Raw genomic sequence first — 13096 nt, forward strand, 5'->3', positions numbered from 1 at the left:
TCCAGTGCTCAAAAGAACTGACGATGACTTAAAACTCAAAAATGAAAATTCTCTCATCATTTACTCAGCCACATGCCATCCCAGACATGTATTACTTTCTTTCTTCTGCTGAACACAAACAAAGATTTTTAGAAAATATGGTGGGCCAGAACTTTGAAGGTCCAAAAAGCACATAAAGGCAGCATAAAAGTAATCTATATGACTCCAATAGTTAAATCTTCATATCTTCAGAAGCGATACGATAGGTGTGGGTGAGAAACAGATCAAATTTAAGTCCTTTTTCCAATAAATCTTCACTTTCACTTTCACTTCCACATTCTTCTTCTATTGGTTTTGGTGATTCACATTCTTCGTGCATATCGCCACCTACTGGGCAGGGAGGAGAATTTATAGTAAAAAAAGGATTTAAATATTGATTTGTTTCTCACCCAAACCTATCATATCACCATTGGATTACATTTATGCTACCTTTATATGCTTTTTGGACCTTCAAAGTTCTGGCCACCATTCACTTGCATTGTATGGACGTAAAGAGCTGAGGTATTTCCTCTAAAAATCTTCTTGTGTGTTCAGTAGAAGAAAGTCATTAACATCTGGGATGGCATAAGGGTGAGTAAATGATGAGAGAATCTTCATTTTGGGGTGAACTATCCCTTTAAGGTTCTGTACATGTTTCTACTATAGTACAAAATATGCATAGACCCACCTTTTTCCCACTCCGGGTTTTGAAAAGTTTACAGGGTAAACTTCGACAGTAGTGAATGGGAGATCACAGCAAATATTATTTTCACAACCATTTACTCCAAGACCAAAAGAAAAAATCCACTATTACGTTTGAATAACTTTCCAGAAGAGTAAAAAAAATAGAGAGCGGTGGATTAAGCCAGTCAGATGGGAAAAGATGCCAAATTTATTGTCACTCTGTCAGCAGCTGTAATCGAAAACATATCGCACCTGAGATAATTCGTTTTTAAAAACTAATTCCAGGGTAATATAACAATAAGCATAATGTTATAAATGTACACTCAATATTTAAAAAATGTATAATATAAAAAAAATTGCGAGATTTACGCTGCCAAATAAGGCGGAAACGCGTCATCACAATCTGTGAAAAAGGACTCTTTGAGCCAATCAGTATCAATATTTTTCATGGAAAAAAGTAGCATACACTAGTTTGTTTCTATTGAAAATTTAGGGGGACCTGGACAAAGACAGAGAACGGAAATTGAGAATGTAGTTACTAAAGGAGTCGTTGTGAAATAGGGGCGCTACATACATTACAACTTTCAACACCGCCAAAGAAGAACTGATCAAATATTTCTGTTTCCGGTACCATTCGTGCGCCATCTTTGACGACAAATAGCCCGTCTATGTTATTTTTGTTTTCAGAAAGTATCGAAAAGTATGATAGAAGACTGGATCTCCTAAAATAACCGAAGCATTCATTTGGTATTTGCCTTATTTTACTTGGTATAATACCGTACAAGTCGTCTGGAGAACATTTTTGGCGAGGTGAGCAGCAGAACTTTTGGTTTATTCTGTTTATTAGCAGCTTACTGCAGGAGTTTGATCAGCTGTCATTAAAATAGATTTTAATTACACCGTTTAATTTACACCGTTTTGGTGATTTTATAACTAGAAACGATAACATGACAAGTTGAGTAATTTTGTAACTTAACAACAACTTAAGCATAACTTAAAACTTGTAGAAGAGTTAGTTTACACTTAAGTCATTGTTCCTCACTTAATGGATTATTTATTATGCGCACAAAAAGGTTTTGTAGTTTGAATTTGAGAAAATGCATTTGTTTAAATTTTAGTGGCTAGTATGATATCAACTTCTCCCGGAACTTGACTGTATTATTAAATGATGACTATCTCCCGTCCTGTCATTGATGATGAATTATGTACATACAGTAATGTGCACATCTGGTTCCTGGTATTTAAAATCACTTAATCCCTGAAGATGTATGGTTATTATTTTAACCACAGTCAGTGTTATGTGTAACTTTGATATTATTCGAACTGAGATGTGTGGATTGTAAAGAGTAATTATTTGGTCGGACTCTTGAGTTCATGTGCTAACAGCTTATAGAATTTACAGTACTGTGCAAAAGTCACAAAAAACATTTGTTTTAAGATTATGTATATCTTCAGCTTTAATGTGTCAATAGGAAATATCAATTTTAGACTGCCAAACATTCCTTTTGCAAATAGAATAGAATATAAGAGCCCTACAACAGATGATATGGGCCCCACAGAGCCCGGATCTCAACATCATTGAGTCAGTCTGGGATTACATGAAGAGATGGAAACAATTGAGACAGCAGAAATAGATAGAAGAACTGTGGAAAGTTCTCCAAGAAGCTTGGAACATCCTGTCTGCCAACAACCAAGAAAAACTGTGTCCAGGTGTACCTAGGAGAATTGGTGCTGTTTTAAAGGCAAAGGTTGTCACAACAAACATTGATTTAGCTTTTTAATGTTTACTGGACTTTGTATGGCATTAATTGATAAATGAAAACTATTTATGTCATTATTTTTGAAGACATCCTCACTATGTAACATTTTTCACAAGTGCCTAAAACTTTTGCACAGTACTGTATATTCTGTATCCTTTTTCTACCCATCATTAGATGTCGCTTGTAGATTTGGGAAAGCGGTTGTTGGAGGCAGCTCGTAAAGGACAGGATGATGAAGTGAGGTCGCTAATGGCCAATGGAGCTCCTTTTACAACAGACTGGGTGAGTCCAATTTAATTCTGCTTAAGCACACTACTAATTCAGGTCATTTATCATTTGAAATCTGCCATGTACTGACAGTGGTTTCATGTTCTTATGTTGTAGCTGGGGACCTCACCACTGCATTTAGCAGCACAATATGGGCATTACTCCACTGCTGAGGTTCTTCTCCGTGCTGGGGTGAGTAGAGATGCTCGCACTAAAGTCGATCGGACCCCTCTCCACATGGCTGCTGCAGAGGGCCACTCAAGCATCGTTGAATTACTGGTCAAGGTAAGAACACATGATCTCTCAGCATAGTATTGGATTGTTTTGGCAGAGAAAGAGAATAGTTACATACTATTGTGTCACTCATCTTTTGATCTTTGTTATATTCTGACATGTTTTGTTATATTGTTATACCTCATTTTGGATATCACTGGGTATAGAGTGGAGCAGACATCAGTGCCAAAGACATGTTGAAAATGACTGCCCTACACTGGGCTACAGAACATGGGCACAGAGCGGTCGTAGAGCTGTTGATCAAATACGGTGCTGATACTCACGCCCTGAGCAAGTTTGACAAGACGCCTTTCAACATCGCCGTGGACAGAGGAAACACTGAGTTGATGCTCTTGTTGCAGGTAAAATTAAATTGCAACCATTTTTGATTGTCGATGAGATATTAAGACATGACCTTTACATCCCAGCTGTTGTGCATTTAACATGTTCAACTCTGCGGACCCTCTGGCGGGTCCAAAAGGGGGTGCTCTATCACGAAAAAAGTTTACTCTTAAAATGTTCAAGTCTTCGAATACATAAGTCTGCCGTATGTGGTATTGTTTGAAAGCTTAGAATCTCAACAGAGATAAATCACTTCTGCATTTATGTTACTCCAAAAAAATAAGGCCTGAAAACATTTGCGTCGCAAATCAGCGACCTAGAGGTCATATGATATACAGTACTGTGCAAAAGTTTTAGGCACTTGTGAAAAATGTTGCATAGTGAGGATTTCATCAAAAATAATGCCATAAGTAGTTTTCGTTTATCAATGAACGTCATACAAAGTCCAGTAAACATAAAAATGCTAAATCAATATTTGGTGTGACCACATTTGCCTTTAAAACAGCACAGATTCTCTTAGGTACACCTGGACACAGTGTTTCTTGGTTGTTGGCAGAAAGGATATTCCAAGCTTCTTGGAGAATTTGCTGTCTATCTATGCTGTCTCAATTGCTTTTGTCTCTTCATGTAATCTCAGACTAACTCAATGTTCAGTGGGGGGCTCTGTGGGAGCCATGCAATATGTTGCAGGGATCCCTGTTCTTCTATTCTATTTTTTTTGCCAAAGAAATGTTTGGAAGTCTGCAGTTTATATTTCCTATTGACACACTAAAGCTGAAGATATACAAATCTTAAGACAAATGTTTTTGTAAAACATTTTATGTGCCTAAAACTTTTGCACAGTACTGTATATATTAATATGAATATAAAGTCTTTCAGATAGCACTTAAATAGACAAATCATATATCAAATGATAGCTTTCATTCTCAGGAATGTGACTTTACAGTTAATTTTGTTGCCCTAATACCAGTTTAAAGGATTTTCAAAAGAATCACAAAGTGAAATATGATTTCTATAAGACATCAAATAAAAATGTCTCAAGTTTCCACTTGGTATTAAGATACGTTTCGGGTGATCCAAACGTATTTGACCAGATCACATTTGAGGTGTAAACGCTAATCCATCCTGTATGTGTCCCGGTAGTAGTGAAGCTCCATTCCTCACCTGTCAATCAACCGCTGCACTTAAACAAGAGTTTAAAGTTTGCCGGTTACGAAAGGCTTTAAAAGGAAATAACTGTCCGATCGGAAAATTGTAAAAAAGCGGATACATACACAATCACGAGTGCTTCATGAATCTTCTTTAGTGTGTCTGATATCAACACAGATAACAAGCACGAACACCTGAAGCTCCTTTAATATATGTTGACATGTTGCATTTGTGCTTACATTAAATTTCAATTTGGGAGAAACATCGTGCCGTTTTTTTCGTACTCTTTGCCTTTTCTGACTTTATTGCGCTTTATCATCATGCAGTAGCGCACTGACATAGTAATTGATGTATGTTGTCTTTTGGGATACTCCGATCGATCGGCCACCAATCGGTATCGGCCGATATTCACATTCTATGACTCGATCGGTGATCAGTAATTTGGCCGTTTGCAGAAACCGATTGCTCATGTTGCAAAAGACACGCGGATCCTTTAGTACTTCAGCAGCACTATTATGGCATCATGGAGTGTGGGTAATACTTGCATAGTGTTGTAAGACAACAAACTTGATTCAGCAGTTAAGAACGATGCAGTGGGAGAGGTATGGCGAATATGAAACTTTTGTGTACTGTACTGTTAATGTGCTGTTTCACACGTGACAAGGCAAAGGGAAAACGCGAGCTGTGAACCGGTCCTTATTATCGTACATGGCGGCAGCTTCTCAGTCTCCGCCGGGCATAGGCATCTCAATAATAACGCGAGTTGCAAGATGTGGTGTAATTCAAACATCTTTATTAAATATCTCCCGATTAAACGGCATTAACAATAGTAGCACACGTTGAGTCCAGAAACATGCGCTCTTTCTGCGTTTTCCTTTCATCTCTTGCTCTTATGAGAGAGTGCATGTTCCCCTCATTAAATTTCAAGCAGCAACAAGTGAAAAATTATCATTCAACTAAATGAAAAGGCAGGTAAGGAATTTATAAATATAATAATTCTTTATACAATATTAAGTTACCCTTTTATAATGTATTAAATTGCAAAAATAAAATAGAAATAAAATAAGGAATTATAATAATTATATGAAACAATGAAAATAAATCAGTAATCAAAAATGTCACATTAAGTTTAATTGCACTTCTGAGTTATCAGTTTGTCTTCAGTTTGACACTAAGCTTCATTTTTTACAGGGCTATCTATTTTAATATAGAGAATATTTTGTTAGCGTACACTTATTTTAAAGTCTTATTAAAAAAGCTTTTTTAATAAGCCTTTTAAACTTTTTTTTTTCAGCAAAATATAGGCAAAGAGATATTAAAGGGAAGAAGAAAATTCAATTAAGAGTGACAGTGTGTAGAAAGCTTACATATAGCCAGCTATGACAGAGATCCTGATAAAAGGTGAAATGATCGGGATTGGGATCGGTATTGGTATCGGCCGATCAGGTGACAAGAAGATCGGTATCGGCTGTAAAAATTCTGATCGGAGCATCCCTAGTTGTCATGAAACAGAGACCCTCCCCTCCAAATCCAAACACAAGTAATCACAGGAGACGCATTTAAATGACCAGGTGTAAACAGCGATGTTTCTCACCTGACCACATGTGATCGGATTACCCGAGATGAATCGTAATAACAGGTGGAAATGGGGCCTTTTATGTGCCGATCACTGCTGCTGTAAGCACCAAATAGCAAACATTTTTGTATCTGCATTAACCTTAGACCGTTTAAAAAAAGAATTAGCCATACTTGTCTGAGTTTGCTTGTGTGAATAATCCAATGTTATATCTTAGATGTCTAGAACCAAATATGCTGTCCAGCAGGAAAAGCATGCTAAACAAATAATCGAAAATATATGTTATCGACTATTCATAATAAAATGTCATACATTATCGCAAAGAGGAGGATCTCCGCTTTCTAATGACACCTAGATTGAGCTTCTAGTCTACTTCTAGGCCTAGATATTCAATTAAATAGTGGGGGTGGTGCATGAACTGAAAATTAGACTGAATGTCTATGGACGAGCACGTCTGTGAGGGCTAAAATGCGTTAGAGCGCCATCTCATTTCAGATCGACATTTTGTGACGGAAGGTGATAGAGGGAAAAAACATCTCCAGTACTTGCTGCTATCTAGTGGAATAAAGTAAGACTTTTTAGAGGGAGAGGAGATGAACAGAACCAGAGTTACATGCTTACAAAGTTAGGACGAATTAAAAAAATATATATATTTTTTTTTATATTATTCAATTCATCGTAAGATAGTAAACAAGTACCATACTATCTATGAATATTATTATTTATTTATTGGAGTCTTTGTTTTAATTTTTTAATTATTATTTGGGAGGGTTTCTGAAAAAATGTAATGAATTTTTGGCAATTAGTCCACAGTATGAGCTTTTAAATTTGAATGTGAAAAATTGCAGGTGGCAGCCCAAAAATACACCAGAGATGAAGAGGTTAAACACCTCATCTTTTTCAATGTGATGTTCTAGGATGGAATGCAGAATCAAGTAAACATGAATCCAGAGAGGACTATCCTAAGCAGCCCATCTCCTGCCACTGCCAGCCCTCAGTTCATCATCTCGTCATCAGGAGTGGTTAATCTCTCTGATCTTGTTCTCAGCAATGCTAAAACCAACACAGGTATGAACAGGCATTATAGACACTTGGCAACATACAGTTTTTAGTACTGTTGTTTTTAGGGTAGGGAACCTCATGAGTAATCGGTTTGAATCAGTCAAATGACTCGTTTACAACAGTCGGAGCAGTTCTTGACCTATTCAGTTAACCACAAGGGTCGAACTCGAAATTAACCGAGACCTGTTAATTTGTTACGAGTAAGCCTCTCGAGGCTTGCTAGACCTAAAGTAGTGTTAGTATAATTAATGACTGGTTGTCCTTATAATAAAATGAAGTTACACATTCAGAACAAGTTCTGTTAAATAAATGGTACTTAGGCTATAGGGTTTGTTTCATGTATTTGTTAAGGATATACTAGTTATGACAAATTTTTCCTAATTTTAAAGTATTACAAGAATCGTTAAGCAACCAGAAACATTAAGTGGAATCGGCATCTGAACCTGTATTTGAATTGAATGCAAATAGAAGTTACAGAGCAGGGTTAGATATTTGTATAAAAAAACTGATGCTACATTTCTTTATTTGCTTCAGAGAATGTGATTTCTGCTGACTCGGTGGATTCGGCTATTCAGCATCTTGTAGGGGAAGATGGCCAGAGAGTCATCACCATAGTAACGGACCAACAGGGCAACCTGCAGCCTGGCAACCTTGGACAAAAATTCTTCGTCACAATGCAAGGGCAGCAAAGTGAGTAGATTCCTGTGCCACTCATTTATAACTCTTAAAAGCTTTGATGCAGTATTTTTCACACATGCCTGCATATTTAGTAGTTGCTGTGCCGGCTGGTCAGATTTCTGAGGAAATCGTCACAGAGGAAACCAAACCAGTTACATCACGGAAGAGGAAATTTGAATCAACTATCAACCACACTGATACCAAACCTAAGGTCTGAGCAGCAGGAAATTTCACAATTTTCATTCAAATGATGATTTATTGAATGCACAATCAGTATCAGGACTAGGAGTAGATCAAAATAATCGACTAGTTGTCTAACAACTGGCTTGTCGATTAGCAAGGTCTGCAAGTTTATCTACATTTAAAAAATATATATATATTTAAAATGCATTAAGATGTTGTGTCAAGTTAAAAATATTCTAGTCTTAGCTTCAGACAGCATGCCCACGGACCACCCACAGTCCATGCTCTAACGTCTGGTGCAGAAAGCACACAAAACTGGAAAATTCTTTCTGAAGTTAATCAGTCCTAATCTAATTGGCTGGTTGATGGAATGTCCGCAAATGTGGAAGCACACAGGACTTTTTATCAGTCCGCCAGGAAACAAAGTTGTGTTCACAAAGTTATGCGTTGTTACAGTAAGCACTTTCGAGGAAAAAATAATCCCCAGGTTTGCAGAAGTTTGGCATGTTAGTGACATCAAATCTTTAAAAATATTCAGAGTTTCGTTTTAGGCACATTGCAGAAAGTAAAGTTGAAATCCACAAGCAGAGCTGCATATTCTGCTTTGTTTACTTAGTTATGTATGTGAAATTCTCTGTGATGAGGTTTTTTGTGCTGTACTTAGATTTTCTACACATTTTCTGCTATTTTCCTGTGTGTTTTCAGTGCAGTCACTCACAGTTATTGTCGTGCCATTATATAATGATTTATTTCCCCATGCCGGTCTTTTATTATGGTATGATATATCTCCAATAACCCTGCCCCTAAACTGTGCGTAATGGCAAAACCGACTGTGATGGCTTTACATGTCAGTTAGATGTGGGTGGTTCTTGGCCAATCTAAGGTGCTATATGGTTCAGACCTTTGCTGTTTTAGTCAAAGGTCTGGCTACGTGAGACTAAAAATAGTCCAACTTTTAAAAATGCATCTTGAGACTCCTGCATTCTGTGCTTTTCCATTATGCTCTCTTGAGCTGTTTTTGAATCCTGTCTAATTATACAGGGCTTCCTTAAGACTAATAAGTAGACATGTTTGGCTGTTGCATTGCATCTCTTGCTGTTTTTTGAGCATCACGCAACAAGCGTTGCGTCATTAATATGGCGGGTCAAATTAAAAATAGTCCAACTTCTTTAATGTTTCTTGAGACTATTGCATTCTCTACCACTCTGTAATTGCACTCTGTTAAAGGTATAGATGACCCAAAAATGAAAATTCTCTCATCATTTACTCACCTTCATGCCATCCCAGATGTGTATGACTTTCTTCTTCTGAACACAAACAAAGGTTTTGAAAAGAATATCTCAGCTCTGTAGAAAAGACTAAAATATAACTCCTTTTTTACTATACATGTTGACAGCAGTCTCCTTGGTGATCATGATTTCAAGCTTGATTACACTTCCTACAGCTCCATCTAGAGCTCTGCGCATGCGTCAAGCACTAGGAAGTGTAATCGAGCTTGAAATCATGATCGTGCCTAGAGACCGCAATGACAAGATGTAAAAAGAAAAATGAGTTATATTTTCTCATCCAAAAGCAACAGGATCGCTTCAGAAGACATTGATTAAACCACTGGAGTCTTTCTCCGTATGCCCACCTATCTTTCTTAGGATTTCGCGTATGCCCACCTGAAATAATTGATGATACATATGGCCGCCAGAACAATGAGTAGGCTTTTGACCCGGAACTTTCAATCTACTAATTCGATGCCGCAGCACCATTGAGTGAATTGTGTGTGTATATATCTCCTGTCCTGTGTGTGTGTATGTATGTGTATGTATGTGTGTATGTATTTTTTTTTAAGTGTACAGAGATTCTCTCTAAACGCACACAGAGCTGCGGGAGCGCAACTGATGGCACTGGCAAGACGGACTAAGCTGATCCACCAATTAGAATGGATATTTGCTAATCAATCATATTTTCCGTTTCAGTAAGGGGGCGGGACATTTCCAGCGTCTGATGCACAAGCTTCCGTGGAGTAACCATAATTTGCACTGTAAATTTATTTCCCTGCTAAACGTAAATATATATATACACTACCGGTCAAAAGTTTTGAAACACTTACTCATTCTTTATTATTATTATTTTTTTTTCATATTTTAGAATAATAGTAAAGTCATCAAAACTATGGAATAACATAAGTGGAACTATGGGAATTATGTTGTGACTAAACAAAATCCAAAATAAATCAAAACTGTGTTATATTTTAGCATCTTCAAAGTACTCTCACCCTTTGCCTAGAATTTGCAGACATTTACTCTTGACATTTTCTCAACCAACTTCTTGAGGTATCACCCTGGGATGCTTTTTAAACAGTGTTGAAGGAGTTCCCATCTATGTTGGGCACTTGCTTTTCTTTATTATTTGGTCCAAGTCATCAACTTCAAAAACGTTTTTTTAAATTTTTTTTTAATTTTATTTTTTTTATAATTATAATGTTTTTTTATTTTTTTATAAAATTTTAGTTTTATAATGAAATAAATTAATATGGTGGCACAATTATATTTTTGTCTACAGAACTAATTTCAAACATTTAAGCATACGCCTTCAGATCAAAAGATTTTTAAGATCATGAGAAACATTTCAGTCAGGTGTTTCAAAACTTTTGACCAGTAGTGTATATACACACATTTAAATTTAACTTATGCAATAAAACTTTGTGAAAATACTACATGTTATTGCACCCCTGCTAGTTTTTGATGCTCTTTTTGTTTTATGCCTTTTACTGCTGTCAGTGGTGCCTTTTTCTCGTGATATCAAATAATTTCCATTTATATTTCTAAGTAGGAAAACAATTTCACTATACACAGAAAAGCACATTATAGTACACATATAAAACAAATAACCATTCATTTATGTTGGCTATATATGGTAATACAAGATAATGTGTTAACGTGAACATTACTACCCTTATATTAGCTTCAATGCTTAACAGTTTATTGCATATTATGAATTAGTTTATTAGTTAGAGTAATAATAAAGTATTAACAATATTCATAGTAGCCTAATAAAAGGAACATTAATGACACCTATTAATTTAAATACATATTTAACATCAAGTTATCATCAAGTTCTTAGCAGTGTACTCTACACCATGCCAGCAAGAAACTTACCCTGATCTACATTTTTTAAGTTTATGTGGGACTATAATTACAAGTCTTTTTTTTTTTTTTTTTTTTTTTTTATATGGAAAAAAAATTCTTACACATTTTACACAAGTATTGTATATGAATGTAAATGAATTTTAGAGATCGAGTGCATGTTTTTTTTTAAATATTTTTTTATATGGGGGGGGTCTTTCATAAATTCACAGTATGCCCACCTCTTCAGACACTACTACACCACTGATCTTATGGATCACCTTTATGCTGACTTTATCTCACTTTTGGAGCTTTTGGTGTCCTGTTCACCATTCACTTGCATTGTATGGACCTACAGAGATGAGATATACAAAAAATCTTCATTTGTGTTCAGCAGAAGAAAGAAAGTCATACACATCTAGAAAGTCATGAGGGTGAGTAAATGATGAGAGAATTTTCATTTTTGGGTGAACTATCCCTTTAAGCTGTTGAGGTGTCTTGTGTAAACACCCCCTAAGAAACATGTCCAGTCGGGGGAAAAAGTGAACTTGAAATCTGCCTAATTACACAGGGCTTTCTTAAGATCGTTTAGTCGTCTTAAGTTCAAGCAACCATCAATGTAGTTTTGCACATCCCAAATCAAGACTTACTCTGTGGTGCTTTCTATAGGAGCTGACTGAGAAGGACAGTCGGGAACAATTGGAGCAGCAGCTGAAGGAGGCAAACAGAAAAGCCCAGGAGTACTGGCAGCAGTTACTCCGGAAGGAGCAGGAAGCTGAGCAGTACAGGCTTAAACTGGAGGCCATTGCCAACGGGCAGACAAATGGCACCAGCGAAGAGCCCCAAGAGGAAGTGGTGTTTCAGGAAGAGGAGGAGGAGGAGGTGGTTGGTGGAGAGGAAGTTGTCGTGTTGCCAGAGGGAGCGATCATCATTAAGGAGGAGGCCATTGACTCCGGTTTGTCAGGAGAAACTGTGGCATTAGTAGATGCAGAAGATACAACAGGCATCTCTGAGGCCACACCGTAGCAGTGAACTCAAAGACTCAAACACTCAGGAATTAGATACACTCTTCTAGTCTGTTTACCTGGAGTGTCATGTTTTATTTATTTTAAATAACCTTTTTTACTCCTAGACATACTTACAGACATTTAGGTGGCCACAACAATGCTGAACTGTTTAGATTGATAGAATAGGGAGAGCAGAAGTGATGAGTCATTTTAAAAAGGGTTTGTTCACCCAAAAAGGAAAATTCTGTCCTCATTTACTCACCCTCATGTCGTTGCAAACCTGTATGACTTTCCTCAGTGGATAACTTGAAGAGATTTTATTGAAGAATGTTGATGCTGCACTGTTTTTCCCATACAATGAAACTGAATAGTGACTGAGGATGTCAGTCCCTAACATTCTACCAAACATAATATTTTTTGTTTCATAGAGTCATATGGAACAACATAAGAGTGAGTTAATAATGACAGAATTTTCATTTTGGAGTGAACTATCCCTGTAGTGCTTTTTAATGAAGACACATTATGAACCTTTAATACTTCAGTTCAGTACAAAATGGGTACTGACTACATCATATTGTACATAAGTGGAATATGACACTTTGATGGAGTGTTCCAGAGGGTTAACAGACTGTTAAGATGCCCTTAAAGAGACAGTCAAGTTAACTAAATGGAGGAACACTGAGCATTCTTCAAAGATAAGTCAACTGTTAACGTTGAACAGTAGTTTGTTAGTTGGCATTGGGTGGTGGAATTGGTTCTAAGTAGCTATGCATTTACTTAGTAAAAAAAAAAAAAAAACTTTTATAATACTTTTAATTGTTGCTAATCATAACTGTTACTCCTTTCAGAGTATAAAATGAGCATTGGCTGTTTCATCTGTATTTTATTTTACTTTGTTCTTTTGAATACACTAAATCAAGATTTTCATTGAATTGTTTTGTGCTCTAAATATTATGCAATGTTTTTGGTCATGTGACAGTT

General features: G+C 36.5%; 1 protein-coding gene across 3 annotated transcripts; it reads left to right on the forward strand.

Annotated features, from left to right (window-relative positions):
* Positions 1-1183: 1183 nt before the first annotated feature.
* On the forward strand, positions 1184-13047 carry LOC127453998 (GA-binding protein subunit beta-2-like). Of its 3 annotated transcripts, XM_051720887.1 has the most exons (9): positions 1187-1512; positions 2218-2450; positions 2637-2744; positions 2847-3014; positions 3170-3364; positions 6987-7137; positions 7666-7821; positions 7902-8020; positions 11778-13047. In XM_051720887.1, the coding sequence occupies exons 3-9, from the start codon at positions 2637-2639 to the stop codon at positions 12132-12134; spliced, it is 1254 nt and encodes a 417-aa protein (XP_051576847.1). In that variant the 5' UTR covers positions 1187-1512; positions 2218-2450; the 3' UTR covers positions 12135-13047. The 3 variants fall into 3 exon arrangements, with proteins under 3 accessions (XP_051576848.1, XP_051576847.1, XP_051576846.1); XM_051720888.1 differs by lacking the exon at positions 2218-2450 and having other exon boundaries at positions 1184-1512; positions 7905-8020; XM_051720886.1 differs by lacking the exon at positions 2218-2450 and having other exon boundaries at positions 1188-1512.
* The last annotated feature ends 49 nt before the right edge of the window (positions 13048-13096 follow it).

The sequence above is a fragment of the Myxocyprinus asiaticus genome, chromosome 16, assembly GCF_019703515.2.
Source record: "Myxocyprinus asiaticus isolate MX2 ecotype Aquarium Trade chromosome 16, UBuf_Myxa_2, whole genome shotgun sequence".
NCBI lineage: Eukaryota > Metazoa > Chordata > Actinopteri > Cypriniformes > Catostomidae > Myxocyprinus > Myxocyprinus asiaticus.

Excerpts from the sequence above, each read along its gene's own strand:
- LOC127453998 (XM_051720887.1), top strand. The coding sequence starts at position 2,637 with ATGTCGCTTGTAGATTTGGGAAAGCGGTTGTTGGAGGCAGCTCGTAAA. Across the intron at positions 2,745-2,846 it reads CTCCTTTTACAACAGACTGG|CTGGGGACCTCACCACTGCA; the intron begins GTGAGTCCAATT and ends CTTATGTTGTAG. Across the intron at positions 8,021-11,777 it reads ACACTGATACCAAACCTAAG|GAGCTGACTGAGAAGGACAG; the intron begins GTCTGAGCAGCA and ends TGCTTTCTATAG.